This window comes from Mus musculus, chromosome 11 (assembly GCF_000001635.26).
Source record: "Mus musculus strain C57BL/6J chromosome 11, GRCm38.p6 C57BL/6J".
NCBI classification, from domain to species: domain Eukaryota; kingdom Metazoa; phylum Chordata; class Mammalia; order Rodentia; family Muridae; genus Mus; species Mus musculus.
The window spans coordinates 74,059,639-74,087,520 of record NC_000077.6 but is presented as its reverse complement, the minus strand read 5'-3'; the positions used below and the strand labels follow the sequence as shown (position 1 = coordinate 74,087,520).

Sequence of the window (27,882 nt, the reverse complement as noted above, 5' to 3'; positions counted from 1 at the left end):
CTTTATCCATAAAACACACAAACACACACACACACTGAGAAAACCTCAGGTTTTCCTCTGCTCAGGATATTTTGTCTAATTGCTTTCTTGGCATTTGTCCAAAGCAATAAAATTTTACAATTTATCTTTTATGTTTCTGTTGTCATTATCAATCCTGAAATGGAGTACAAGAATGATACCATCCCAGAAAAATGGATACTAATCACACCAACGCAGAAGGAATAGGAAGACAGTTGTAATATGTTTATTGATAATTCTGACAAAGAAGGGATTATTTTGAGATTAAAAATTTCCTATTATGTATATTTTATAAAAGCTCAAAGAGTAAAAACAAAATAAGCTTCACATAGACCATATCTCACAAATGTCAATATTCTAGCCTACTAAACTATACAGAACATTTTGCAACAGTTTTGTATAAGGATATTCAATAATATTATTATGGCTTAAATCCTTACATTTTAAAATACTACTTCTCTAAATTTGTTTGAACCTGAATTCTATACCATTACTAATTATGATGTGATTATAATTATAATTAGATTAATACTGGGTGAAAGATTTTTTTCATATTTTATTTTGGAAATAACTACTTAATATGACTATCAGCTGTGTTTCTGGGTAAAACGTTTCCAATTCCTAATAAGGTCAGGGCTTTCCTCTGTGAGTTCTCTGATAGAGAGTAAGGTTTTAACATTATTTAAATACTTACAAACATGTTTCTCATTGTAAATACCAGGTTTCTGTATTCATACTAGGACAGTAATTACTCATCAACTTGGTCTATTGCACTGATCTTCTAGGTGGCCACAGGTTTGAGAAAGTGAGAAATGACTTGTCAGATTATCTACATTTGTACAGTTTCTCTCTAGTATCCATGCTATGTCAGGTTTAAAAATATGATTTCTGTGTGAAGGGCTTTCTACGTTCTTTACATTGACAATGTTTGCTGCAGTATGGATTCTGTGGTCACCTTGAAGATTTGAGGACTGGGAAATGTATTTTACACATTCATTACACCTATAAAGTTACTGAGAACAGGGTAAAGGATTGTTAACATTCAGTATATTTGAAAGGTTTGCCCCCAGGATGGATTCTGTGGTGACATTGGAGAGTCGAGGACTTGGGAAATCAACTCCATACTCACTATATTTTTTCAATTTGTCTCCTGTATGGATACTCTAGTGAGAATGAACATTTGAGGAGCAGGAAAAAGATTTTCCACAGTCGTTTCCACATATATGGTTGTTTTCCAGTATGGATTCTTTGATGAACTTGAAGAGATGAGGATCAGGTAAAAGACATGCCACATTTCTTAGATTTGTAAAGTTTGTCTCCTATGTGGATTATGTACTAATTGATAAGATCTGAGGACTATATAAAGCTTTTTCCACATTAATTACATTTGCCGGTTTGTCTCTTGTATGGACTCTGTGGTGAGCTAGAGGACTTGATTACTGGGTAAATGATTTCCCACAATTATTAGATTTATAAGGTCGATGTTCAGTGTGTATTCTGTGGGAAGCTTGTAGTTTTGAGGACTGTGTAAATGATTTCCCACACTAATTACCTTTAACAGGTTTGTCTACAGTATGAAGTCTGGGGTGAACTTTAAGACTTGAAAATCAGGTAAAATATTTACCACATTCATTACATTTGTAAAGGTTTGTATCCTGTGTGGATTCTGTGGTGTACTTTAAGATTTGAGGAACTGGCAAAATATTTACCACATTCATTACATTTGTAAGGTTTGTCTCCTGTGTGGATTCTCTGATGAACTTGAAGATTTGAATACTGGGCAAAATACTTACCACATTCATTACATTTGTAAGGTTTGTCTTTTGTGTGGATTCTCTGATGAACTTGAAGATTTGAAGACTGGGCAAAATATTTACCACATTCATTACATTTGTAAGGTTTGTCTCCTGTGTGGATTCTGTGGTGATCTTTAAGACTTGAGGAACGGGCAAAATATTTACCACATTCATTACATTTGTAAGGTTTGTCTTTTGTGTGGATTCTCTGATGAACTTGAAGATTTGAATACTGGGCAAAATACTTACCACATTCATTACATTTGTAAGGTTTGTCTTTTGTGTGGATTCTCTGATGAACTTGAAGATTTGAAGACTGGGCAAAATATTTACCACATTCATTACATTTGTAAGGTTTGTCTCCTGTGTGGATTCTGTGGTGATTTTTAAGACTTGAGGAACGGGCAAAATATTTACCACATTCATTACATTTGTAAGGTTTGTCTTTTGTGTGGATTCTCTGATGAACTTGAAGATTTGAAGACTGGGCAAAATATTTACCACATTCATTACATTTGTAAGGTTTGTCTCCTGTGTGGATTCTGTGGTGCCTTTTAAGACTTGAGGAACAGGCAAAATATTTACCACATTCATTACATTTGTAAGGTTTGTCTCCTGTGTGGATTCTGTAGTGCCTTTTAAGACTTGAGGACTGTCTAAAACTTTTCCCACAGTTATTACATTTGTAAGGCTTGTCTCTTGTATGGATTCTGTGGTGACCTTTAAGACTTGAGGAATGGGTAAAATATTTACCACAGTCATTACATTTGTAAGGCTTGTTTCCTGTGTGGATTCTATAGTGCCTTTTAAGATCTGAGGACCGTATAAAACTTTTCCCACAGTTATTACATTTATAAGTTTTGTTTCTTGTATGGATTCTGTGGTGTACTTTAAGACTTGAGGAATGGGCAAAATATTTACCACATTCATTACATTTGTAAGGTTTGTCTTTTGTGTGGATTCTCTGATGAACTTGAAGATTTGAAGACTGGGTAAAATATTTACCACATTCATTACATTTGTAAGGTTTGTCTCCTGTGTGGATTCTGTAGTGCCTTTTAAGACCTGAGGACTGTGTAAAACTTTTCCTACAGTTATTACATTTGTAGGGTTTGTCTCCTGTGTGGATTCTGTAGTGCCCTTTAAGATCTGAGGACTTTATAAAACTTTTCCCACAGTTATTACATTTGTAAGGTTTGTGTCTTGCATGGATTCTCTGGTGATCTTTAAGACTTGAGGAATGGGTAAAATATTTACCACATTCATTACATTTGTAAGGCTTGTCTCCTGTGTGGTGGATTCTCTGATAAACTTGAAGATTTGATGACTGGGTAAATGATTCCCCACACTTATTAGATTTATAAAGTTCCTGTGTAGTATGTATTCTGTGGTGAGCTTGAAGTTTTGAGAACCAAGTAAATGATTTTAAACATTCCTTACAACTATACAGTTTCTTTACAGTACAGATCCTGTGAGGGTTTTGAAGAGCTGAGTACTGAGCAAAGGACTTGCCACATTGCACACATTTCCATGGTTTCCCTCTAGCTTGAAATACCATAAGGCCTGAGGATTTATTGGAGCATTTCTCTGGTGTTTTATATTTTGAGGGTTTTTCCTCAACTGATAAATTTGAATGTCTCAAGAGATTTTGTATATTGAAAATACCATACAAATGTACTTTGACTTTCTGGATTCCCTTTCCATTATGGTTTGAATCGTGTTGAATGACATTGGAATTGAAATTCAAGACCTTATTATACCCTGGGGCCTGGGAAAGTTGTCTTTTAATGTGTTTCATGTTATCTTTCTCTAAGTATAACGATTCAATTAAAGCATTCCTGTATGTATCACATGTATATTTGTTGAAATCTCCTTTAGTCCACATTCTGTTATAAACCTGAAGAATTAAGGAATCATTTAAAATGTCATCCTGCCAGTCATTTTTATAAAGGCTCCATGTGGTATGATCCTGCTGTTGCAAAGATGACTGAGAGCAGTGATTAGACATAGCCTGTCTACTATCATGGTTATAATGATTTTCTGAAATACATTTACTTATCTCATTTTTACTTAGAATTGTTTCATGATGAGAATCATATAATATGACATCACCTTGGTATAAAATCTCTCCATGTTGATTGTTTTGGCAATACTTCAGAAAAGGGTTTTTAATATAGCCCATGTTACTATCATTTACTCTGTTGGAGTTTCCACAACTACCTTCCACATGATATGTTCCAAGTTTCACTGCATACATGGACATTTTCTTATGTTGACCTACATGGTAGAACTTGTCACAGAGTAGATTTAATTGTTGAGGAAGCTGTAATGAATTTTTAGAGAAATATCTTTCACATTGATGATATTCAGTAATTTTTTCTCTTCTCCAATATCTCCTTTGTTCATAAAGTATTGAAGTACTGTTAAATCCCATACTACTTGATAAATGCTTCAGGGAAGTGGGTTTATTCACCCAAATGTCACTCTTTAAGGTTTTTGTATTCCTGTGTAGAACATTGTTGCATTTCAAAATTTGTAAAAATTCTGCTAGAGTAGTCTCCAATTGTAAAAATGGGAGTGACTCAGCCTGAGTTCTCTCAGGAATAGCTAGAACTCCTTTATTCTTTTCAGAATTAAAACAGATGTGTTTTGCCAGCAGATAATTTTCATAATCACATATTTCATGCTCCTCACCACCACTTCTATATTCCCAAAACTTCTTTCTATATAGGTCTAAAAGACCATTAAGTCCAAATACTTGTGTTATTTCTTTTTGAAAATAATTTTGTGTACACACCATTTGTAGTAGATTCTCAGTATGTTCACAAGACAAAGCTGAAAGTAATAAAGCAAAACATTATGTGTCATGTTGGAGTTGTGTGAAAATAATATACATGTATAATGCACAAAGTAACACTAATCCAAGGATAATAGCAAAAGTATATAACACAGAAGTGCAACAACATTGTTCCAAGGAGTGCAGAGTTCTATCAGACCTTCAAAGAAGATCTAATCCCAGTTCTTCACAAATTATTCCACAAAATAGAAGCAGAAGGTACTCTACCCAACTCATTCTATGAAGTCACAATTACTCTGATACCTAAACCACAAAAAGACCCAACAAAGATAGAGAACTTCAGACCAATTTCCCTTATGAATATCAATGCAAAAATACTCAATAAAATTCTCACTAACTGAATCCAAGAACACATGAAAACAATCATCCATCCTGACCAAGTAGGCTTCATCCCAGGGATGCAGGGATGGTTCAATATATGGAAATCCATCAACGTAATCCAGTATATAAACAAACTCAAAGACAAAAACCACATGATCATTTCTTTAGATGCGGAGAAAGCATTTGACAAAATCCAACACCCATTCATGATAAAAGTCTTGGAAAGATCAGGCATTCAAGGCCCATACCTAAACATGATAAAAGCAATCTACAGCAAACCAGTAGCCAACATTAAAGCAAATGGCGAGAAGCTGGAAGATATCCCACTAAAATCAGGGACTAGACAAGGCTGCCCACTTTCTCCCTACCTCTTCAACATAGTACTTGAAGTCCTAGCCAGAGCAATTCGACAACAAAAGGAGATCAAGGGGATACAAATTGGAAAAGATGAAGTCAAAATATCACTTTTTGCAGATGATATGATAGTATATATAAGTGACCCTAAAAATTCCACCAGAGAACTCCTAAGCCTGATAAACAGCTTCGGTGAAGTAGCTGGATAGAAAATTAACTCAAACAAGTCAATGGCCTTTCTTAACACAAATGATAAACAAGCTGAGAAAGAAATTAGGGAAACAACACCCTTCTCAATAGTCACAAATAATATAAAATACCTTGGTGTGACTCTAACTAAGGAAGTGAAAGATCTATATGATAAGAACTTCAAGTCTCTGAAGAAAGAAATTAAACAAGATCTCAGAAGATGAAAAGATCTCCCATGATCATGGATTGGCAGGATCAATATAGTAAAAATGGCTATCTTGCCAAAAGCAATCTACAGATTCAATGCAATCCCCATCAAAATTCCAACTCAATTCTTCAATGAATTAGAAAGAGCAATCTACAAATTCATCTGGAATAACAAAAACCTAGGATAGCAAAATCTCTTCTCAAGGATAAAAGAACTCTGGTGGAATTACCATGCCTGACCTAAAGCTGTACTATAGAGCAATTGTGATAAAAACTGCATGGTACTGGTATAGCGACAGACAAGTAGACCAATGGAATAGAATTGAAGACCCAGAAATGAACCCACACACCTATGTTCACTTGATCTTTGACAAGGGAGCAAAAACCCTTGTCACATTACATTACATATGTAAATGGATATTTTGATAGGTATGTGTGTGTATATATGTATATGTATGTATGTATGTATATGTATATATACATACATATATATATATATGTATATATATATATGCACTTACCTATCTAAGAATCTTTCTATATACAAATACATCCATTATATAGCTATATATCATCTGTCTATCATCTATCAATCTATTTAAAAGAACTTTCTGAATAGAACTCCATTCCCAGAATTAAGGCCAATGATTGACAAGTTGGAACTTATATAACTAAAATACTTCAGCACAGTTAAAGAAACAAAATTTGAGTGAAGTGCCAAGGACTTGCCTCAGGTTGCAGAGGGCATCTGGGTATTTGGATGAATGAATAGAGTTCTGCTCAAGATAACTTTCCAGACAGCTGTCTCTCAAGACTTCTCTCTTTGGAATTCCAATACAGCTCCTCTTTTTCATAATTCATTTTCTCTCTTTTTATTAATTAATTAATTAATTCCTTTACACTGCATATTTTATTCACTCCATCCTCCGATCTACCCTCCGACTGCTCCAAATCCCATACCTCCTCTATTCCTACCTTTCTCCATGTTGATGTCCCCACAGCCCACCTCACCTGACCTCCAAACTCCCTGGTGCCTCCAGTCTCTTTAGCGTTATGTGCCTCATCCCTGAATGAACACAGACCCAGAAGTCTTTCTCTGTATGTGTGTTGGGGCCTCATCTTAGCCGGTGAATGCTGCCTGTTTGGTGGTCCATTCTTTGAGAGATCTTGGGGGTCCAGATTAATTGAGACTGCTGGTCGTCCTTCAGGATTACCCTTCTCCTCAGCTTTTTTCAGCCTTCCATAATTCAACAACAGAGGTCAGCTGCTTCTGTCTATTGGTTGGGTGCAAATATCTGTATGGCCCATTGGTTGTGCAAACTTTATCTGCCTCAGTACAGGGGAAAGCCAGGGCCAAGAAGTAGAAATGGGTGGGTGGGGAGCTGGTGGGGGACTTTTGAGACAACATTGGAAATGTAAATGAAATAAAGACCTAATTAAAAAAAGAAATTGAATAACTTGCTAATAATTGACCACAGGGTCAAAGAATAAGTAAAGAATTGAAAGACTTTTTTAATTCATTGAATGTAAAGTCAAAACATGCCCAAATTTATGAGACATGAGAGCTGTGCTAAAAGGCAAGCTTATAGTACTAAATGCCTTCTTAAAGAGAATAGATACACCTCACACTAGCAAAGTAAATGCACACCTGAAAACACTCGTACAAAAAGAAACAAACACGCTAATAAGGGGTGGGTGGCAGTAAATCAACAAACTTATGGATGAAAGCAATGGTTTAGAAACAAAGATAACAGCAGAAAGAATCAAGGAAACCAAGAGCTGGTTCTTGTCAATAAGATAGACAAATTCTTACCCAAACTACAAAAAACCCAGAGACATTATCCACCAAAAAACAATATTGGAAATGAAAATGTGGACATAACAGACACTGAAGAAATCTAAATAATCATTAATTCTTACTTCAAAAGTCTGTACACTATAAAATTGGAAAATATAAATGAAATGAAAGATTTTCTGGATAGACTCCACTTACCAAAGTTAAATCAAAATCAGGTAAACAGTCTAACTTAGGAAAATAGAAGCACTCATTAAAATCTTACAACAACCACAACCACAACAACAAAACAACAACAAGCTCTTGGCCAGATGGTTTAATGGAGACTTCTATCAGAACTTCAAAGAAAAGCTAATATCAATACTCATCTATTCCATGAAACAGAAACAGAAGGAGCATTGCCAAACTCATTCTGCAGGGACACATTCACCCTGATATCTAAACCATACAAGGACTCAACCAGAGAATTTCAGACCAATTTCTATTATGAACATTGATGCAAAAATACTAAAGAAAATTCTCCCAAACGGATTCAAAGAAGACAGCCAAAATCATCCAACATAATCAAGTAGGCTTCATCTCAGACATGAAGCGGTGATTCAATATGTGAAAATCGATTAATCTAATTCACCATATAAATAAACTGAAAGAACAAACAACATGATTGTCACATTAGACACTGAAAAAGCCTTTGACAAAATACAATACTCCTTCATTTTAAAGGTCTTGGAGAGATCAAGGATACAAAGCTAAACATATGAATGGCAATACAGAAAAATCCAATAGCCAACATCAAATTAAATGGAGGGAAAATTTAAAAATCAGGGTAAAGGTCATGCTATACATGCTCTCCTTATTTCCTCAATACAGTACTTGAAGTTGTAGTTAGAGAATAAAATAATTAAAAAAGATCAAGGAGATATGACTTTTAAAAGGACAGGTATTGTCTCACCAACCCAGAATTGTTCCTGTCTAAAGAAATGCAGGGACAAAAATGGAGAAGAGACAGAGGAACAGGTGGTCTAGTGACTGGCCCAACTTGGGATACATTCTGTGCATGGGCACTAAACCTCTCCCTCTCCCTCTCCCTCTCCCTCTCCCTCTCCCTCTCCCTCTCCCTCTCCCTCTCCCTCTCCCTCTCCCTCTCCCTCTCCCTCTCCCTCTCCCTCTCCCTCTCCCTCTCCCTCTCCCTCTCCCTCTCCCTCTCCCTCTCCCTCTCCCTGTCATTATTACTGATTCCATATTGTGCTTGCAGACAGGAGCCTAACATGACTCTCCTCTGAGAGGCTCTATCAGCAGCTGACCAAGACAGATGTAGATACTTACAGCCATTGGACTAAGGTCCAGGATGCCTATAGAAGAACGAGGAGAAGGATTGAAGGAGATGAAGGGGAAGGCAACCCCATAGGAAGATAAACAATGTCAACTAACCCAGACCCCTGGGAGCTGCCAGAGACTAAGTCACCAACCATTGGTTGGTCTGAGGCACCTGACACATATGTAACTGAGGACTGCTTTGTCTGGCCTCAGTGGGAAAGAATGTACCTAATCCTGTAGAGATTTGATGCCTCATGTAAGGTGAATGTGGAGAGAGGGAAACACCCTCTCAGAGGCAAAAGGGCAGGGGGTAGGGTGAAGAACTCTGAGAGGTGTTCACATTTGGGATGTGAATAAATAAAATAAATTTGAAATTCTTTTTAAAAAAGAAAATTAAGGCTGCATCTGCCTCCCGCTCTCACAGCCATTGCAGTACATTGAGCTTCATAGAGACAGCGCCGGGGCAAGCGCTTAGCCAGACAGGCACTAGACGACTCTGTGCCTTGAGAAGGAAAATCAACTAAACATGGGCAAAGGACATCCTAAGAAGCCAAGAGGCAAAATGTCCTCATATGCATTCTTTGTGCAAACTTGCCGGGAGGAGCACAAGAAGAAGCACCCGGATGCTTCTGTCAACTTCTCAGAGTTCTCCAAGAAGTGTTCAGAGAGGTGGAAGACCATGTCTGCTAAAGAAAAGGGAAAATTTGAAGATATGGCAAAGACTGACAAGGCTCATTATGAAAGAGAAATGAAAACCTACATTCCCCCGAAAGGGGAGATCAAAAAGAAGTTCAAGGACCCCAATGCACCCAAGAGGACTCCTTCGGCCTTCTTCTTGTTCTGAGTACCGCCCCAAAATTAAAGGCGAGCATCCTGGCTTATCCATTGGTGATGTTGCAAAGAAACTAGGAGAGATGTGGAATAACACTGCAGCGGATGACAAGCAGCCCTATGAGAAGAAGGTTGCCAAGCTGAAGGAGAAGTATGAGAAGGATATTGCTGCCTACAGAGCTAAAGGAAAACCTGATGCAGCGAAAAAGGGGGTGGTCAAGGCTGAAAAGAGCAAGAAAAAGAAGGAAGAGGAAGACGAGGAGGAGGAAGAAGAGGATGAGGAAGAGGAGGAAGAAGAGGAAGATGAAGATGAAGAAGATGGTGAATAAGTTGGTCCTAGCACAGTTTTTTTCTTGTCTATAAAGCATTTAACCCCCCTGTACACAACTCACTCCTTTTAAAGAAAAAAATTGAAATGTAAAAAAAAAAAAAAAAGAAAAGAAAAGAAAAGAAAGAAAAAATATTGCTATTCACAGATGATATAATAGTATAAGTAAATGAGTATCAAAAGTCCATCAGAGAACTCCTACAGCAAAATTTGCCTTCAGGAAAGTTACAAAGTTACAAAGTAAACACATAATCAGTAGCCCTCCTTTTTAGTATTGATAAATGGGCTGATGAAGAAATAAGAGAAACAATGACCTTTACAATAGCCAGAAGTAAAGTAAAATATCTTGGGAAATACCCATGTAACAAGAAGTCTTTATGTAAAGTGAATAAAGAAAGAAGGAAAGAAAAGGAAAATAATTTTTCAGCTGAAGTAGAAAATCACATTCATCATCCCTTCTTTTCCTCCATCATGTCCCAGGTGACATTACATCATTCCCACCTTCCTTCTCAAGTTGAAAACCTTTCTTTCCTTTTTCCTTGGATTATGCTTGAGGTACACACATGTGTTTATGTGTGTTTGTGAGTGTGTGTGTGTTTATATATGTTGTGCGTGTGTATGTCTTTTAGCTATGTGTATTTACAATTACATAAAAACATATCTGTGAGTAGATTTTTGTTGCTCATGATTATATATTGTTTAAGCAATGAATATCCTGCATTGGAAAACCCATAATGCTGATCATATGTAGTGGGAAACTAATAGAAGAAGAGTTTCTAAACTGGGAGCAGGGAAACAATCAATACAGAAAAAGAGGCAAGATTTTTGACAAATAATAATAAAGATAATTTTCATAAAGCCAAATAGAAATATTGTTTTATATTTACTTAAAATTATATAAAATATACATATGTGTATATGGGTAGGATATGTTTACATAGATTTTATATTCAGTATAAGGCATAAATATAACACACACACATATAAATCTGAGAAAAATCCTGTCAACTTTCATAAAAAATTATTATCACATAATAAGGATACTTTGACACTATCTATTCTATGCATATCCTCTAAAACTCATTAAATGTCTTATTGCTCTGGATATGGTTTCAAAAATATATTGAATATCTATGGAGAAAATGGATAACCTTCTATTGCTGTTGATTTTAGTGGAATTGCTTTGAGCTTCTCTCCATGCAGAATGCTCTTGTCCCCAGGCTGGTTTTAAACCAGTTTTACTATCCCTGGCCTGTCTAGAACCATAACATAATGATGCTGTATTTTGTCAAAGGCCATTTCAGAATCTGCTGAGATTATCCCGTGGTTTCTATGTTGTAGTTGTTTATTAACATTATTACCTCTATCAATTAACTTATGTTGAACTATCGGCAGCTCTGGATTGAAACCATCTTAAAATGGTAGGTAATAATTTATGTATGTTTTTTAGTGTTGGGAACTAAAAAGGGGGCCTTGTGGAAGAGGGGGAAGGGGAAGATCCACACCCTGCCAGAGTTCCACCTATTCTCTGGTCAGTCAGGCTTGGGAGACCTGCCATACACTTTCCACTCATACCCAGGAGGTCATCTAAGCCTCTGACCCACTCTTCTGGTGATGGCAAAGGGGCAGCCCTACCTGGGAGCACCAGAGCTACTTTGCTAATGACACTGGGGTTATGGGAGAGAGGGTGAGGGAAGAGAGGTTCCCAACACAGGCAAGAGTGAGCACAGCAGATCTTGACTGTAGCAGAGACTCTCTATGGTTTTAGAGCTTTATTATAGAAAGGTAGGGAGAAAGAAAGAAGAGAGAGAGAGAGAGAGAAGGCTAGAGAGAAAGAGTGTAAGAGGGAGAGAGGAGAGGAGAAGACAAAGAAAGAAGAGAGATGAGAGAGGAGATAAGACAAAGAGAGAGGAGAGGGTGAGAGTGAGGGGTAAGAGGTAAGAGGTAAGAGAGTAAGAAGTAAGGGAGAGAGAGACCAGGAGGGGCTGAACAGCCCTTTTTATGGTCTTTACTGTTGCTAGGTAACTGGGGAGGAGTTTAGCCTGAAGGTCAGAAGCTTGGGCCATTGCCTATGTGACTTCGAGCCATGCTTCTCTTGTGGGGACTGTGAGGGGCGAGTGGTAACTCAGGCAGGAGCCAGAGTTTCAGGAGCATGAGGGACTGCTTACCATGTCATTTAGGTGAATTATCACCCTTTTCGGGGTTCAGATCTCAGCTCGACTGGAGACCAGCCTGTCTGTACATAGCCCAATTCCCCACATTTTAGTTAATTTTCAAAATACCTTACTGCAAATTTAGCATCTATATTCATGCAGGATGATGAGACACACATCTTTGCTTAGTTTTTGAAACAAACTCATAGTTGCTTTTTTGTTGTTTTTTGAGACAGGGTTTCTCTGTATAGACCTGGCTTTCCTGGAACTCACTCTGTAGACCAGGATGGCCTCAAACTCAGAAATCTGCCTGCCTCTGCCTCCTGAGTGCTGGTATTACATGCATGTGCCACCACGCAGGCCTGTGGCTTCTTAAAAGAAGAAAAGATGGCTTAGTCCCTGGGAGTTCTGGGAGGTCTGGTTGGTTGATATTGTTGTTCTTTCTATTGGGTTGCAAACCCCTGAAACTCCTTTAGTTCCTCCTCCAATTCCTTTATTAGGGACCCTGAACTTAGTTCAATGGTTGACTGCTAACATCTGCCTCTAGAACTCACAGGAACTAAGCCATTAACAAAGGATTACACATGGCTTCAGCTGCATATGTAGTTGAGGATGTCCTTGTCATGCATCAATTGAAGGAGAGGTCTTGGTCCTATGAAGGCTTGATAGATGCCACAGTATAGGGGAGTTGAGGAAAGACAGGTGGGAGTGGGTGGGTGGGTGGAAGAATACCCTCATAGAAACAGAAACAGGGGGAGGGAGGATGTGATGTGATAGGGTGTTTCCCAGAGGGAAGGAAAATGGGAAAGGGGATAACATTTGAAATCTAAATAAAGAACATATTCAATAAAGAGAAGAGGAAAAGGAAGAGGAAGAGGAAGAGGAAGAGGAAGAAGAGGAAGAGGAGGAGGAGGAGGAAGAGGAGGAGGAGAAATTGAAAAATTCCTTGAGTTTTACCCTGAAGAAAAACTAAAAGAAACTAGGCATTAGTTCTAACTTGCTGGTCTAGTAAATCTCTGCCCTGAATCAATCTGGCCATGGGATTTCTTTAGTTGGAAGGCTCTGATTACACCTTTTTTTTCATTAGAAGTTTTGTGTTGGCTTAAGGGTCAATTTCATCTTGATTCAATGTTTGTAAGTCATAAATACAACATTCTTTTAGGGTTTATGAAATGTTTCATTCCTTTAGTTGTTAAATTTTTTAGATAAATGGATGGAGTTAGGAACAATCAATTTGAATGAGGTACTCCAACAAAAAATACACTGCATGGTTTCTTTCATGTACTAGGTTAGTGTTTAAGAGTTGGGTATATCTCTTATGTTTAGACTATCTATTGTGGCTAGGTAGCAAGTACACTTGTTTATTTTTTCATAAAAGGAAAAATAAAAGACAGTGTCATAAAGGAGAAATAAGATCAAGTTTATATCAAGATATAGGACATAGAGAAGAACCATTATGGTTCTTAATAACAGTACAAATCAATTTTTGAAGTTATACATGTACTATGTGTAGCAGTATACATGTATTCAGGGATGCTTTGTAGAATTCATTTTCCACCAGGTGTCTTCTGGATATTGAATTCAAGTCATAAGATTGCAATGCAGGCAGCTCTAACTTCTGCACCATTTCTCTGGTTTACAATACATATTGTTTAATGCCATATGGTAGACTACGATTATAGAAGTTTCCTAACACATGAACATATAAAATGCTGTTTAACTGACATTGCCACAAATTAGAACAGACAATACAAAGCTAAATTTCATATTCCACTATACATAGCACGTAGTACAAGAAATGGGTTGCAACTTTTAGAATTATAGGCCAAAAGACCTATATTCCACTGAAATAGCACAGGTAATTCCAAAACACATTTATTTGCACTCCAAACCTGAGGATATGTGGCCACTGCCAAAGACAATAAATACATAAAGCAGCAGAAATATTGAGCTGCAAATTAAACTGGATTTTCATGCCTACTGATTTACAGTCATAGTATATTTATGTAGTACTTGGCCATAGGAGGACAAAATTAATTATTTGTCTCACCCAGCTATTTAATCTGTGATGTGAAATGCTGACCTTACTGTAAGATATGCTCACTTATTGTAAATTATAAATGCTTTGATAATACCTACCACTGATTGGCATTTTGGTGGCTCTCCAAGTTAAAACTATATCTGACACTGTTTCTGCAGCCCACAATCTGAGACTAAACAGTTTCTAGGTCCTATATTAAAATCTACTATTATTTCTACAAATAAAATCATAATAATAAGATACCTAAAGATATATTGCTTTTCCAGTAGATCTGTGCATCCCTCAACCTTCAATAGAGAAGCTTAATATGTAAGGCAACAACTGGGAAAGTTCAGAAATTGAGAGACATTGTAGCATTCGGTCTTATGTAGCTATCTTTATCACATCTCTCCTATCAATGCTCAGGGGCCAATGCAGAAGATGAGACAGAAGGATTGTAAAGGGCATAGGTAGTGAATGACACTAGATAAACAACATCTCCACACACAAGAGTAATACCCATATAAACTCACCGAGAATGTGACAGCACCCACCAGATCAATACAAGTTCAAAGCAGATAAAACCCCCAGCTTTGAGAAGGGGAAATAGGTAGAAAGTGTCACACAAGGTAAGAACTTATCCAAAGTACACAGATTTTTTTTTTTTTTGAGAGAAAGGGGTTTATTTCAGCTCACATATCCTAAACATAGTCCATCATGAGGGGAGTCAGGAGATCAGGGCAGGAACTCAAGGCAAACACTGAATCAAAAGTCATGGGAGAGTGCTCCCTACTGGCTTGTTTCTCCTGGCTTGCTGTACTTTCTTTCTTTTTTTTTTTTTTTTTCTAACCCAGGACTAACTAATTAGGGAGGGATAGCACTATCTACAGAAATCTGAGCCCCGCCTCTTCATCCAGCATTAATCAATGCTCACACATGTGCTTACAGAACAATATGTTACATTTTCTTTTTTCTTAGAGAGGGATAACAAGTTTTATTTTACAGTATAACACCGGGTCTATTAGTCATAGTCCATGGATTATGTTAAGGAAAAGTTTACAACACAAAACTGACTCCCAGTGTAAATACAATTTTTTGGCTTCTATTTTTGTTTTACTTTTCTTTTCCAGAGAGAGAGAGAGAGAGAGAGAGAGAGAGAGAGAGAGAGAGAGAGAGAGAGAGAGAGAGAGAGAGAGAGAGTGTCAGAGAAACCATGATATTGAGATAGTGTGGGGAATGCAAGAAGATGAAAGAGAGAAACATATGAGCAAAATATACTCTATAAAATTCTTTACAGGTGTAATAAAACAATAATCTCTCAAATATACTTATATACATGCAACAAAAATAATGACAGTAGTTAGAAGACAGAATAGTCTTATACCACTTCATTAGATGGGTATAATACACTATATTTCAGAACCCCACTATTCAGGTAAAATAAGACAAAACTAATATACAAACCATGGTACAATATTTCTCTGGTACATTACTCTGAAGAACTTGTCTAATCACACTTCAGGATTAGATTGCTCCTTGGTTTAGAATCATCACATCACATGTTATTTCATTTCAGATTACCTGGTTCTCTTACTTGTGTTTCCTCTGCATCAACAATCCATGGTTCTTTGTTTTGTTCAAGACAGATGATTACCTCTCGTTTTGAAACAGCAACACCTGTATATTCAAACAGACATACCATTGAACATAGCTGGGTGCTAGCACAGGAATGTGCCATGTAGGTAACATGGAGAAGAGTAAAAGATACATGAATGACTTTCTAATAGTCTCATCTTTCCAAAATATTTTAGACTCTCCATAACTCAAATTTTTTTTAAATTATGAATTTCTGTTTAAAATTACCACATTAGAAAAATATAACTGTTGAGGTCAAAGTACTCACATATAAATGCTAATTACTTCTATACAAAAATACATGTAAAATTGAAGGATCATTAGGTTAAATGAAGAAAAAAACAAGAAAAGGTACATAACATGTTATCTTTAAATAAATCAGAAATCAATACATATAAAAATTAAGAGATAGACTAATTAATGAACATCTGATCCAAATACTAATAGCAGTTTTTAGATAGCCCAAAGATGAAGTAAAAATTATGGAATAAAAATGTTCTTACCCACAGAAACCAGGTTGTTGTAATTCTCCAACATGACGTCTCTGTACAAAGCCCTTTGGGCAGAATTCAGACATTCCCACTCCTCCTTAGAGAACTCTATAGCCACATCCATGAACGTCAATGCACCCTGAAATTAAAATTAACACTATTCCCTCGTGCCCATTGTCTAAGTACTAGATTTGACCTAAGGAAATATTAGTTAACTATGCAACTTGTTCTGTTATCAATAACCAATGTTATCTTTTGATTAATTATGATCTGAGAGAAAGAATGCTGTGACTTCTCTGTAAAGATCCAATAGGCTAGCAGTTCTCAACCTGTGACCCTTTTGGGGAAAAACTCTCATGATCTCCTAAATGATCTAATGGTGGTTGTCTAAGCTGCCAGAAAACAGAGATATTTACATTAGGCTTCATAGCAGTAGCAAAATTATAGTTACGAACTACCAATAAAAATAAATTCATAGTTAGGGTCACAACAACCTGAAGAACACTATTAAAGGGTTGCAGCAGTAGGAAGGCTGAGAATGACTGCAATAGGCTCTCAGCCTTATTAGATAAGTTGTTTATCATATACTTACTATATAATTTAATATATAATAATTGTTATATGTTATTTATGTATTATATATTTAATGTGTAATTTAATGTGCAATAAATAATATGAATTTTGTACTATTTATAAATTATAACTTCTGATTATAAGTTGTAAGTTATATAACTTATTGTATACATATAACAGATAATTATATGAAAAAGTAGTTCTGTAAATGTGAGCACAGTGAAGGTTTGGATGTTTGAACTAAAAAGTTATTCCTGTAAGAACAGTCATCCCTTCCCATACCCATGCATGCATTTACCTGTGAAGAACACATTTTTTTCTTCACCTTCAGAATAAAATGTTTCACAAAAGTTTATACTAAAATTTCACTTCCCAGAAGCCACTCTTTATTCAGAGGCAGCAGGTCCTCCCTGTCCCTGGTAAAACTGAGGAGTGGGAAGCAGGAATCAAATCTCTAACAAGCTTTCTCCAGGGAACAGATGCAGGAATGATGAGCTTTAAGAGGCAGGGAAAAAAAAAACAGATTTTCCTTTCCTGCATCAGGTGCTCTGCTTTTCCAGAAGCTGGTGTGTTTCTCTGCAGACCTGGGTATGTGCTCTAGTGACCTGCTCTACACCGCACACTGGCAGAGTGGGATTTTAAATGAAGGCTGAACACTGTTAAAATTGATATTCACACTTTGCTTTCTTCACCTTTGCTTGAGGTGGTTTATCTAAAGAAAGTTGGTGCCTTTATTTGCAATAATGGCCAGTATCTGTGAGGCAACCCCAGCTGAAAGTATTTCTCATAATAGGTAAGCAAAATACTTTCCTGAGGCCAAGAAGAAACAAAGCAATGAATTCTTGCCTCACCATTGTCTCCACTGAGATATTACTTTTGGTTTCCATGTCCCACTCTAAAATACCAGGATTTTGAGAGTTTAAAGAATTACCCATGATTATGTATCTCACCAGGTTCCTTTTAACAGTGACATTGCTTCTTTTGGATTCATTATAAAAAACACCATCTGTTCATATGTAAATATGATACATTTGTAACAATTCTAATACCTTCACCTGTCACTGAAGGCAGCTGAATTCTTAATTTTTCTTGTTAGCGCCTTAAAGCAGGTAAGAGGCTAAAAAGTAGGTTACATTAAAGGCATCATTACCAAGTAATAGTTTGTCATTTACTTTCTACAAAGAATATATTGCACAGCACAAGGAGAAACACTGTTCTCTCTTGCAAAAGGCACCCATATGGTTTATCATCAATCTCTAGAAGAAATACTAATAAGAAATCAAATTGTGCCTCAATGATTAATTGGAATTTTCCATAGATTTCTCTTTCATTTCTTTTTTCTTTTTCACTCTGGTAGGACTTTCACATCTTAGGGCTCTAGCCATGGATGAATGGATTCAGACATTTCAGAAATGCAAGATGGAGTTCACAAAGAGATTACAAACCTTATTGTGTACTTTTAAATTAACACAAACTATACCACAAACAATTTTGTCTTAGGAAAAAATATACTAGACTGAAATATATTTAGACTCATGGCACAACATAGACAGATGGAAATATCCTGTAAACCAGGCTTGTAGCTTAAGGATGACAGAATGTACTATTTCTTAAACTGTATGGGTTCCTTAAGCACACACTCTGAAATAGAAACACATTGGTTTAGTAATTGGGATAGTATCTTTGTATCCAATTGCCTCCATATAACCATTGAGGCTGTATGTTTTGTGCAAGGAAACATTCCTGACCCCCTAAAGACCACCAAGGAACTGATTCTAATGCAATCACAGGGTCTCTTTAATCGAGCTCAGGTTTGGGGTCCCTGCAAACCCTGACACAGCAGGAAGATGGAGCCCTGAGCCTAGTTTTAGGCAAGCATTTATAGAGTCAAGAAGGTGGTATCTAGCCTGGTACATATCAGATTGGATAGCCATTATGGCCTTTAACTGGTACTGGGGGCCAAACCATAATCTGAATATCTTTTTTTTCTCATGTTTGGTGGTTGTTAGGATATGAATTATCAGGGGAAGTCTTGTAACCTGGGGGTGTAGATTTGTTGGGGGAATATCCTGGAATCTGGTGCTAGACACAGGTTTTATTGGGGCATAACTGGGAAATTGGTGGTAGGTAGTGGCTGTTAGTTTCCTTGAGTTCAACTTTAGGTCAGGTTCTCTAAAATGGAGCCTGAGCCCAAAAGATATGGTCTCTCACATTTGATGATACATCAAACAATAAAATATTAAATCTAGAATATTTCTGACACAAAATATCCAGAAAATCTGGGATACTGCTGAGTCAGGCATGGCCATATAAGGGGAGGTCTGTCACAGTTCCTGTCCTTGGAGCATCTTCAGGCCATCCATGATTCCCATGTCTGCTGATGGTTGCTGTTGCCCTGAAGCTGATCTGCCCTCTTTACTATTCTACTTTCAATCTTACTTTCTTGGGAACATTCTTCCCCCTTTTACTCATAGCTAATCACACCATAATAATTGAAACAGATGTGGTTCTCAGGAAAGAGAAATAGAGATGGTCATGTGGCTGTGGAGAACAAGGAACAGGCCTGCTTGTCCTTTAGGCTCATGGGAAAAGACACAGCAGAAGGTGGAGCCCCGAGTCTAGTTTTTGTGGACACAACCACAAAGTCCTTAAACCCTACATGGTCCTTTGTAGAAATATTTTATTGCCAGACTTGGTTTTGAATTTGGAATCATGAAGAAATTCTCGTACCCTCCATTCCCACGACTACTGCTTTAGTTTGCCAGGGTGAACTTGGGGACATCGAGAATAGAGAGTCAAAGTGGTCTAAAGAATAAAAGGCATGGACTGAAAAATAGAAATTTATAAATGATTTAGGAATAAATAAGAATTAGAGGGAGAGTACATGAAGCTATGGAATTGCTAGGATGAGGAAACAAATATTAGAGAATCAAAAGATGATGTAAAAGCATATAAAAAAGTTGGTACTTTGTTTTCCTAGCTATTTGAAGAATTGCAGATGATAATGCCTGGAAAGATATTTGAGAGAGATAACCATTTTACTTATGTAAATTAAAAAAAAACTTTGTAAGAAGTCCACGTGGATGCCCCCATCCCCCATCCCACCTGATCTCTAAACTCCCTAGGGCCTCCAGTCTCATGAAGGTTGGGTGCATCATCTCTGAATGAACACAGACCCAGAAGTCCTATACTGTATGTGTGTTGGGGGACTTCATATCAGCCGGTGTATGCTGTCTGTTTTGTGATTCAGTGTTTGAAAGATTTTGGGGGTCTAGGTTAATTAAGACTGCTTGTCCTCCTACAGGGTCACCCTTCTCCTCAGCTTCTTTTAACCTTCCTTAATTCAACAACAGTGCTCAGCTGCTTCTGTCCATTGGTTGAGTGCAAATATCTGCATCTGACTCTTTCAGTTGCTTGTTGGGTCTTTTGGAGGGCAGTCATGATAGATCCCTTTTTGTAAGCTCTCCATAGCCTCAGTAATAGTGTTATGCCTTGGGATCCCCCTTGAGCTGGATCCCACTTTGGGCCTGTTGCTGGATCTTCTTTTTCTCAGGCTCCTCTCCATTTCCATCCCTGTAATTCTTTCAGACAGGAACAATTATGGCTCAGAGGTGTGACTGTGGCATGGCAACCCCATTCCTCACTTGATGTACTGTCTTCCTGCTGGAGGTGGGCTCTGTATAATTCCCTCTCCTTACTGTGGAGCATTTCATCTAAGGTCTCTCCCTTTGGGTCCTGGGAGTTTCTCACTTCTCAGGTCTCTTGTGCATTCTGAGGGCCCCCCAACATCCTATTTCCTGAGGTTGCCTGTTTACATTCTTTCAGCAGGACCTCAGGGCTTCAGTCCTTTTAGAATTGATCAGTGAGACCTCATGAAACTAGGAAAGTTCTATAAGGCAAAGGGCATAGTCAATAAGACAACTCAGCAATCTACAGATTGGGAAAAAAAAATCTTCACTAACCCCGCATCTGATAGAAGACTAATAGCCAAAATATCTAAACAACTCAAGAAATTGATCACCAAAATACCAAACAACGCAATCAAAAGATGGAGTAGAGAACTAAACCAAGAATTCACAACTGAAGAATCTCGAATGGCTGAGAAGCACCTAAAGAAATGTTCAACTTGATAGATTTTACCTTTGATGAGTATGAAGTGTCCCTCTTTGTCTTTTTTGATAACTTTGGGATGAATGTCTGTCTTTGTCCCTGAGGTGAGTTTCCTGGGTGGGTTGATGAGCGGGGGAAAGGGAAGATGGGATAGGGGGTATTCAGAGGGGAAATTAGGAAAGGGGATAACATTTGAAATGTAAATAAAGAAAAAATCTAATAAAAAAGAAATGTTCAAAGTCCTTAGTAATCAGAGAAATGCAAATCAAAATGACCCTGAGATTCCACCTCACACCAATCAGAATGGCTAAGATCAAAACCTCAGTTGACAACACATGTTGGAGAGGATGTGGAGAATGAGGAACACTCCTCCATTACTGGTGGGATTGCAAACTTGTACAACCACTCTGGAAATCAATCCAGAGGTTCCTCAGAAAATTAGAAATAGATCTACCTAAAGATCCAGCTATACCACTCTTAGGAATATACCCAAAAGATGCTCTACCAAACTACAGGGGCATGTGTTCCACTATGTTCATAGCAGCCTTACTTGTGATAGCCAGAAGCTGGAAGTAATCTAGATATCCCATGACAGAAGAATGGATACAGAAAATGTGGTTCATTTACACAATGGAATATTACTCAGCTATTAAGAACAAGGACATCCTGAGTTTTGCAGGCAAAACTAGATGGATGGAACTAGAAAATATCATCCTGAGTGAGGTAACTCAGACCAAAAGGACATGCATGGTATGTACTCACTAATAAGTGTATATTAGCCAAAAATATAATAATACAGAATACAGAAGATACAGTCCACAGAATTCAAAATGCTCAACAAGTTGAAGTGTCCAAGTGAGGATGCCTCAGTTCCACTTGGGAGAGAGGAGAAAGCAATCACAAGTGGCAAGGGAGGGTGTGGGTGGGGCATTGGGCTATGCACTGACAGGATGGTCTCCAGTCGAGCTGAGATGTTGAATCCCGGGAACCGGTGGTGATAATTCACATACATGGGACAGAAGGAGTTTTCTAATGTCTCCTGGACCCTGGCTCCTGTCGAAGTTACTGTCCCCCAAAGCCCCCACAAGAGAAGTATGGCTAGAAGTCACATAGGCAATGTCCCAAGGTTCTGGCATTCAGGCTAAACTCCTCCCCAGTTACCTAGCAACAGAAAAGATAGCAGCATTCTTTAAAAGGAGCTGTTTGGCCCCTCCTCTCCCCCCCTCCCCTCCCCTCCCCTCCCCTCCCCTCCCCTCCCCTCCCCTCCCCTCCCCTCCCCTCCCCTCCCCTCCCCTCTCCTCTCCTCTCCTCTCCTCTCCTCTCTCCTCTTTCCTCTCTCTCCCTCTTATTCTTTAGCCTTTCTTCTCTCTTTTTTTCCCTTCTCTCCTCTTGGCCATGGCTGGTCTCTCTTTCTCTCTTTTACCTTCTCTCCTTTCTCCCTGCCTTTCTATAATATAGCTCTAAAACCATAGACTATCTCTGTTCATCAAGGCCCACTGCGCTTGAAGGATGGGATAGGCTTTCTTCTAATGAGCTGTTTCTAATCTCCCGATGGAGGGCCTTCCTGTGCTCCAGTCAAGGTCCACTGCACTTACTCTCGCCTGTGTGGGAACCTCTCTTCCCTCAGCCCTCTCCCATAACCCCGGGGCTACAGGGTGTAACCCCGGGGCCCCTTTTGGTTTTGGGGTCTGCCCCTTGTCCACCCCTCGTCGAGTGGGTCAGAGGCTTAGATGCCCACCCGGGCAGAGTAGAAAGCTTCTGGCAGCCCTCCAACATCCACCTGCCCAGAGCATAGGTGGGAACTCTGACTGGACATGGGCTATCCTCTCTCCCCCTATTTCCCCTAGGCCCCCTTTTTAGTTCCCTCAGGAGGGAGGGACCTGGGAGGGAAAGTGGACAGGGTGGGGGAGGTGGGGGGGGGGGAGAGGAACCTGATCTAGTTTTTGGGTGAGAGAAAAGAAATCATTTCTACTTAAGGAATCTGTTGTTTTTCCTTTTTACACTAAAGTAGTTACTAAAGGCTGATCCCTGCTGTACAAGAAAACCATAAGACCTGTGCCCAGCTACCTATGAATAACAGGCTCTGTAAAATAATAAGGAATTGTACTTTTGCTTTGAGTTTAGTTTTTACTCTAAGGAAACAGGTGTTGGGACTACTTATCTGGGACTCATAGAATTTAAGAAATGTAAGAATTTTAAATGATTATTAATAATTAAAATATGTAAATTATTAATAATTTATTAAGGCATTGATGATGCATAATAAAAGCCTGCTTCATACTCTCTGTGGGAACTAAAAAGGGGGCCTAGGGGAAATGTCGGCCATCATTGGAAAGAGAGGCCCATTGGACTTGCAAACTTTATATGCCCCAGTGCAGGGGAACGCCAGGGCCAGTGGGTGGGTAGGGGAGTGGGGGGGAGGGTATGGGGGACTTTTGAGATAGCATTGGAAATGTAAATGAGGAAAATACCTAATAAAAATAAATAAATAAATAAATAAAAGAATCCTGAACACTTATGAAAATTGAACAACTCTATACTCAATGATTGCTGGTTCAGGAAAGAAATAAAGAAATAAGTAAAAGGCATCCAGGATATAAATAATAATTAAATTAATTAATAATTAATTAAAAATCTATATTCACAACCATGCCAAATAAAACCTTGAAGCAATCACACTCATTTTAAAGTTGATAAAATAGATATTGCTGACTCAATCAAATAATGAATAAAGAAATGTTGTACATTTATACAATGGAATATTACTCAGCTGTTAAAAATGACATCATGAAATTTACAGGCAAATGAGTGTAAATAGAAAAAAAAATCATCTCAAGTGAGGTAAATCAGATCCAGACTCTAAAAGACAAATACGGTATGCATTTATTTATGTGTACATTATCTCTTTTTTTGTTTTGTTTTTATTTTTTTTAAATTTTTTCCTTAGATATTTTCTTTATTTACATTTCAAATGTTATCCCCTGTCCAATTTTTCCCTCCAAAAATCTCCTATCCCCTTCCCCATTCCCCTGCTCCCCAACCCACTCACTCCCATTCCCAGTCCTGGCTTTCTCCTATACTGGGGCATAGAGCCTTCACAAGACCAAGGGCCTCTTCTTCTATTGATGACCAACTAGGCCATCCTCTGCTACATATATAGCTAGAGTCACAAGTTCTACCTCCACATTCTTTAACTGGTGATATAGTTCCAAGGAGCTCTGGGGGGTACTGGTTAGTTCATATTGATGTTCCTCCTATGGGGCTTCAGTTGCCTTCAGCTCCCTGGGTATTTCTCTGGTTCCTTTATTGGGGACGTTGTGCTCTGTCCAATGGATGCCTGTGAGCATCCACTTCTGTATTTGCAGGCACTGGCACAGCCTGACAGCAATATTAGTCTCCTGTCAACAGGCTCTAGTTGGCATCTGCCTAGTGACTGGGTTTGGTGGTTCTTTATGGGGTAGATTCTCAAGTGGGGCAGTCTCTGGCTGGTCGTTCCTTCAGGCTCTGCTCTGAACTTTGTCTCTGTAACTCCTTCCATGGGTATTTTGATTAAGAAGGTCAAAGGTGCAATATGTGCTTTGAGCTTTACTAAAGTTTCCTTAATGAATATGGCTTCCTTTGTATTTGGAGCACAGATATTGGGAATTGAGAGTTCATCTTGGAAGATTTTACCTTTGATGAGTATGAAGTTCCCCTCCTTGTCTTTTTTGATAACTTTGGTTTGGAAGTTGATTTTATTTGATATTAGAATGGCTACTCTAGCATGTTTCTTTCGACCATTTGCTTGGAAAATTGTTCTTCAACCTTTTACTCTGAGGTAGTGTCTGTCTTTGTTCCTGGGGTGGGTTTCCTGTATTCAGCAAAATTTTGGGTCCTATTTATATAGCCAGTCTGTTAGCCTATGTCTTTTTGTTTTGGAATTGGGTCCATTGAAATTAAGAGATATTAAAGAAATGTAATTGTTTTTCTTCCTGTTATTTTTGCTTTTAGAGTTGAGATTTTGTTCTTGCGGCTATCTTAGGTTTGTTGAAGAATTATTTTCTTGCTTTTTTTTTTCAGTGTCATTTCCCTCCTTGTGTTGGAGTTTTTCTTTTATTATCCTTTGAAGGGCTGGATTCATGGAAAGATATTGTGTGAATTTAGTTGTGTCGTGGAATACCTTGTTTTTTCTCCATCTATGGTAATTGTGTATTTTGCTAGGTGTAGTAGCCTAGGTTGGTTTTTGTTTTCTCTTAGGGTCTGTATGACATCTTCCCAGGATCTTCTGGCTTTCATAGTCTCTGTGGAGAAGTCTGGTGTAATTCTGATAAGTTTGCCTTATATGTCACTTGAACTATTTCCCTTACTGCTTTTAATATTCTATCCTTATTTAGTCCATTTGTTGTTCTAATTATTATATGTGGGGAGGGATTTCTTTTCTGGTCCAGTCTATTTGGAGTTCTGTAGGCTTCTTATATGTTCATGAGCATCTCTTTCCTTAAGTTAGGGAAGTTTTCTTGTATAATTTTGTTGAAGATATTTACTGGCACTTTAAGTTGAAAGTCTTCCTTCTCATCTATAACTATTATCCTTAGGTTTGGTCTTCTCATTGTGTCCTGGATTTCCTGGATGTTTTTGTTATGATCTTTTTGCATTTTGTATATTCTTTGATTGTTGTGTGCATGTTTCTATGGAAACTTCTGTGCCCGAGATTCTCTTTTCTATCTCTTGTATTTTGTTGGTGATGCTTGCATCTATGGCTCCTGATTTCTTTCCTAGGGTTTTTTTTTTTTTTTTTTTTTTTATCTCCAGAGTTGTCTCCCTTTTTGATTTCTTTATTATTTTTACTTCTATTTTTATATCCTGAATGGTTTTGTTCAATTCCTTCACCTCTTTGGTTGTATTTTCCTATAATTCTTAAAGGGATTTTTGTGTTTCCTCTTTAAGGGCTTCTACCTGTTTACCTGTGTTCTTCTGTAATTTTTTAAAGGGATTTTTGTGATTCCTCTTTAAGGACTTCTACCTGTTTAGTTCTGTTCTTCTGTATTTCTTTAAGGGAGTTGTTAATGTCCTTCTTAAAATCCTCTGCCACCATTATGAGATATGATTTTAAATCCATTTCTTGCTTTTCCATGTGTTGGGGTATTCAGGACTTGCTGTGTTGAGAGTATTGGGTTCTGATGATGCCAAGTAGTCCTGGTTTTTGTTGGTAAGATTATTACATTGCCTTTCACCATCTTGTAATTTCTGGTATTAGATATTCTAGCTGTCTCTGGCTGTAGCTTGTTCCTCCTGTGAGTCTGTAAGCCTGTGTCAGCACTCCTGGGAGACTAGTGCACAGATCACTTAGGATTAGCTCCACCTCCTGGCTAAGGATGTAGGCTGGTAGTAGCACCCTGTCCCAGAAGCTCTGTTGTTTCTGTGGCATACTCTCTACTGTGTGGCCCAGCCTTAGGGAGACACTGGAGAGAAAATGGTGATCTCACCTAAGTCCTGGGGTCAGAGCACTCCCTGGAGGCAAGCTCTCCTCTGGCAGGGAAGGTACACAGAGGAGTGAGGAACAGCTCCACCTCCTGGCTGAGGATGAAGGCCCCTAGTAGGACCATGTCTCAGGAGTTCTGTTGCTTCTGTGGCCCATACATTATCTCTTAAGTAAATTATAATCAAGCTACAATTTACAGATACAGAGAGTTTATGTAAAGAGGAGTGTTGTGTGAGCAAATATGGATCTCCATGAGATGGGGAAATAAAATGTACTCTGAGAGTGGACTGGAGACAGATGTAAAACAGAAGTAGGAGGGAATGTGGTGGCAGGAGAAATGTAATTCTAGCTAGAGCAATTACAAAACGAAAGGATGTCTCTTGTGCGCGCCCGACTCGACCAGCAAGAACGACACTGCAACAGGATCCTTCTGCACATGTTTATTGGGAGAGCTTGATTGCAGAGGTGAAGAGATCCTGAGCCCAGAACTCGTGCTGCTTATATAGGCCTAGGAGAGGCGTGTCTCACACCCGGATTTTTTATGCACTATGCCTCATTTGCATGTTTCTCATCTGATTGGCTACTCTCTCTCAGTACCTCACAGAACCTCATTAACATACCTCATTTGCATGTCTCACATCTGATTTGTTATATTCTCAGTACCTCATTAACATGCCTGGACCAGGCAGTGACTTGGCAAAAGCTTTACTGCATATGTACACATTGGTTGTTTGTCCAAACTTATGCGTGGTGGCCAGCAGTAGCCAGCGCCACTCTGCAACGGCACATGTGGCTTCCCACAGATGTCATAGAGATACAAATTGGAAAGGGAGATGTCAAAAATATCACTATTTGCAGATGATATGACAGTATACTTAAGTGACCCCATAAATTCCATCAGAGAACACCTAACCCTGAAAAACAACATCAGGAATGTGGCTAGATATAAAATTAACTTAAACAAATTAGTAGTGGCCTTCCTCTATTCAAAGTATAAACAGGCTGAGAAAGAAATTAGGGAAATAATACCCTTCACAATAGTCACAAATAATGTTAAATACCTTGGTGTGATTCTAACCAAGCAAGTGAAAAATCTATATGACAAGAACTTCAAGCCTCTGAAGAAAGAAATTGAAGAACACCTCAGAAGATGGAAAGATCTCCTGTGATCATGGATTGGCAGGATTAACATAGTGAAAGTGTTCATCTTATCAAAAGCAATTTACAGATTCAATGCAATCTCCAAAATTCCAACTGTATTCTTTACAGAGATAGAATGAGCAATTCTCAATTTCACTTGGAACAACAAATAACCCAGAATAGAGTAAACCATTCTTAACAATAAGACTTTCTGGGGAAATCACCATTCCTGACCTCAAGCTCTACCACATAGTAATAAAAACCACATGATATTGATACCCAGAGA

The 27,882-nt window shown here is 38.2% G+C and overlaps 1 protein-coding gene and 1 pseudogene across 1 annotated transcript; one reads left to right on the top strand and one right to left on the bottom strand.

The window, feature by feature from the left end:
* Nucleotides 1–219: 219 nt before the first annotated feature.
* On the bottom strand, nt 220–26,624 carry Zfp616 (zinc finger protein 616). Its single transcript, NM_001177570.1, has 5 exons — nt 26,615–26,624; nt 17,184–17,351; nt 16,325–16,451; nt 15,781–15,863; nt 220–4,649 (listed from the first exon to the last, which is right to left on the bottom strand). Exon 5 carries the CDS (start codon nt 4,612–4,614, stop codon nt 1,651–1,653), a length of 2,964 nt encoding a protein of 987 aa, NP_001171041.1. The 5' UTR covers nt 4,615–4,649; nt 15,781–15,863; nt 16,325–16,451; nt 17,184–17,351; nt 26,615–26,624; the 3' UTR covers nt 220–1,650.
* On the top strand, nt 9,381–10,002 carry Gm12331 (predicted gene 12331; annotated as a pseudogene).
* Nucleotides 26,625–27,882: the final 1,258 nt, after the last annotated feature.

What these genes read in the sequence shown, in the direction of transcription:
- Zfp616 (NM_001177570.1), bottom strand. Translation starts at nt 4,614, where the DNA reads ATGGTGTGTACACAAAATTATTTTCAAAAAGAAATAACACAAGTATTT.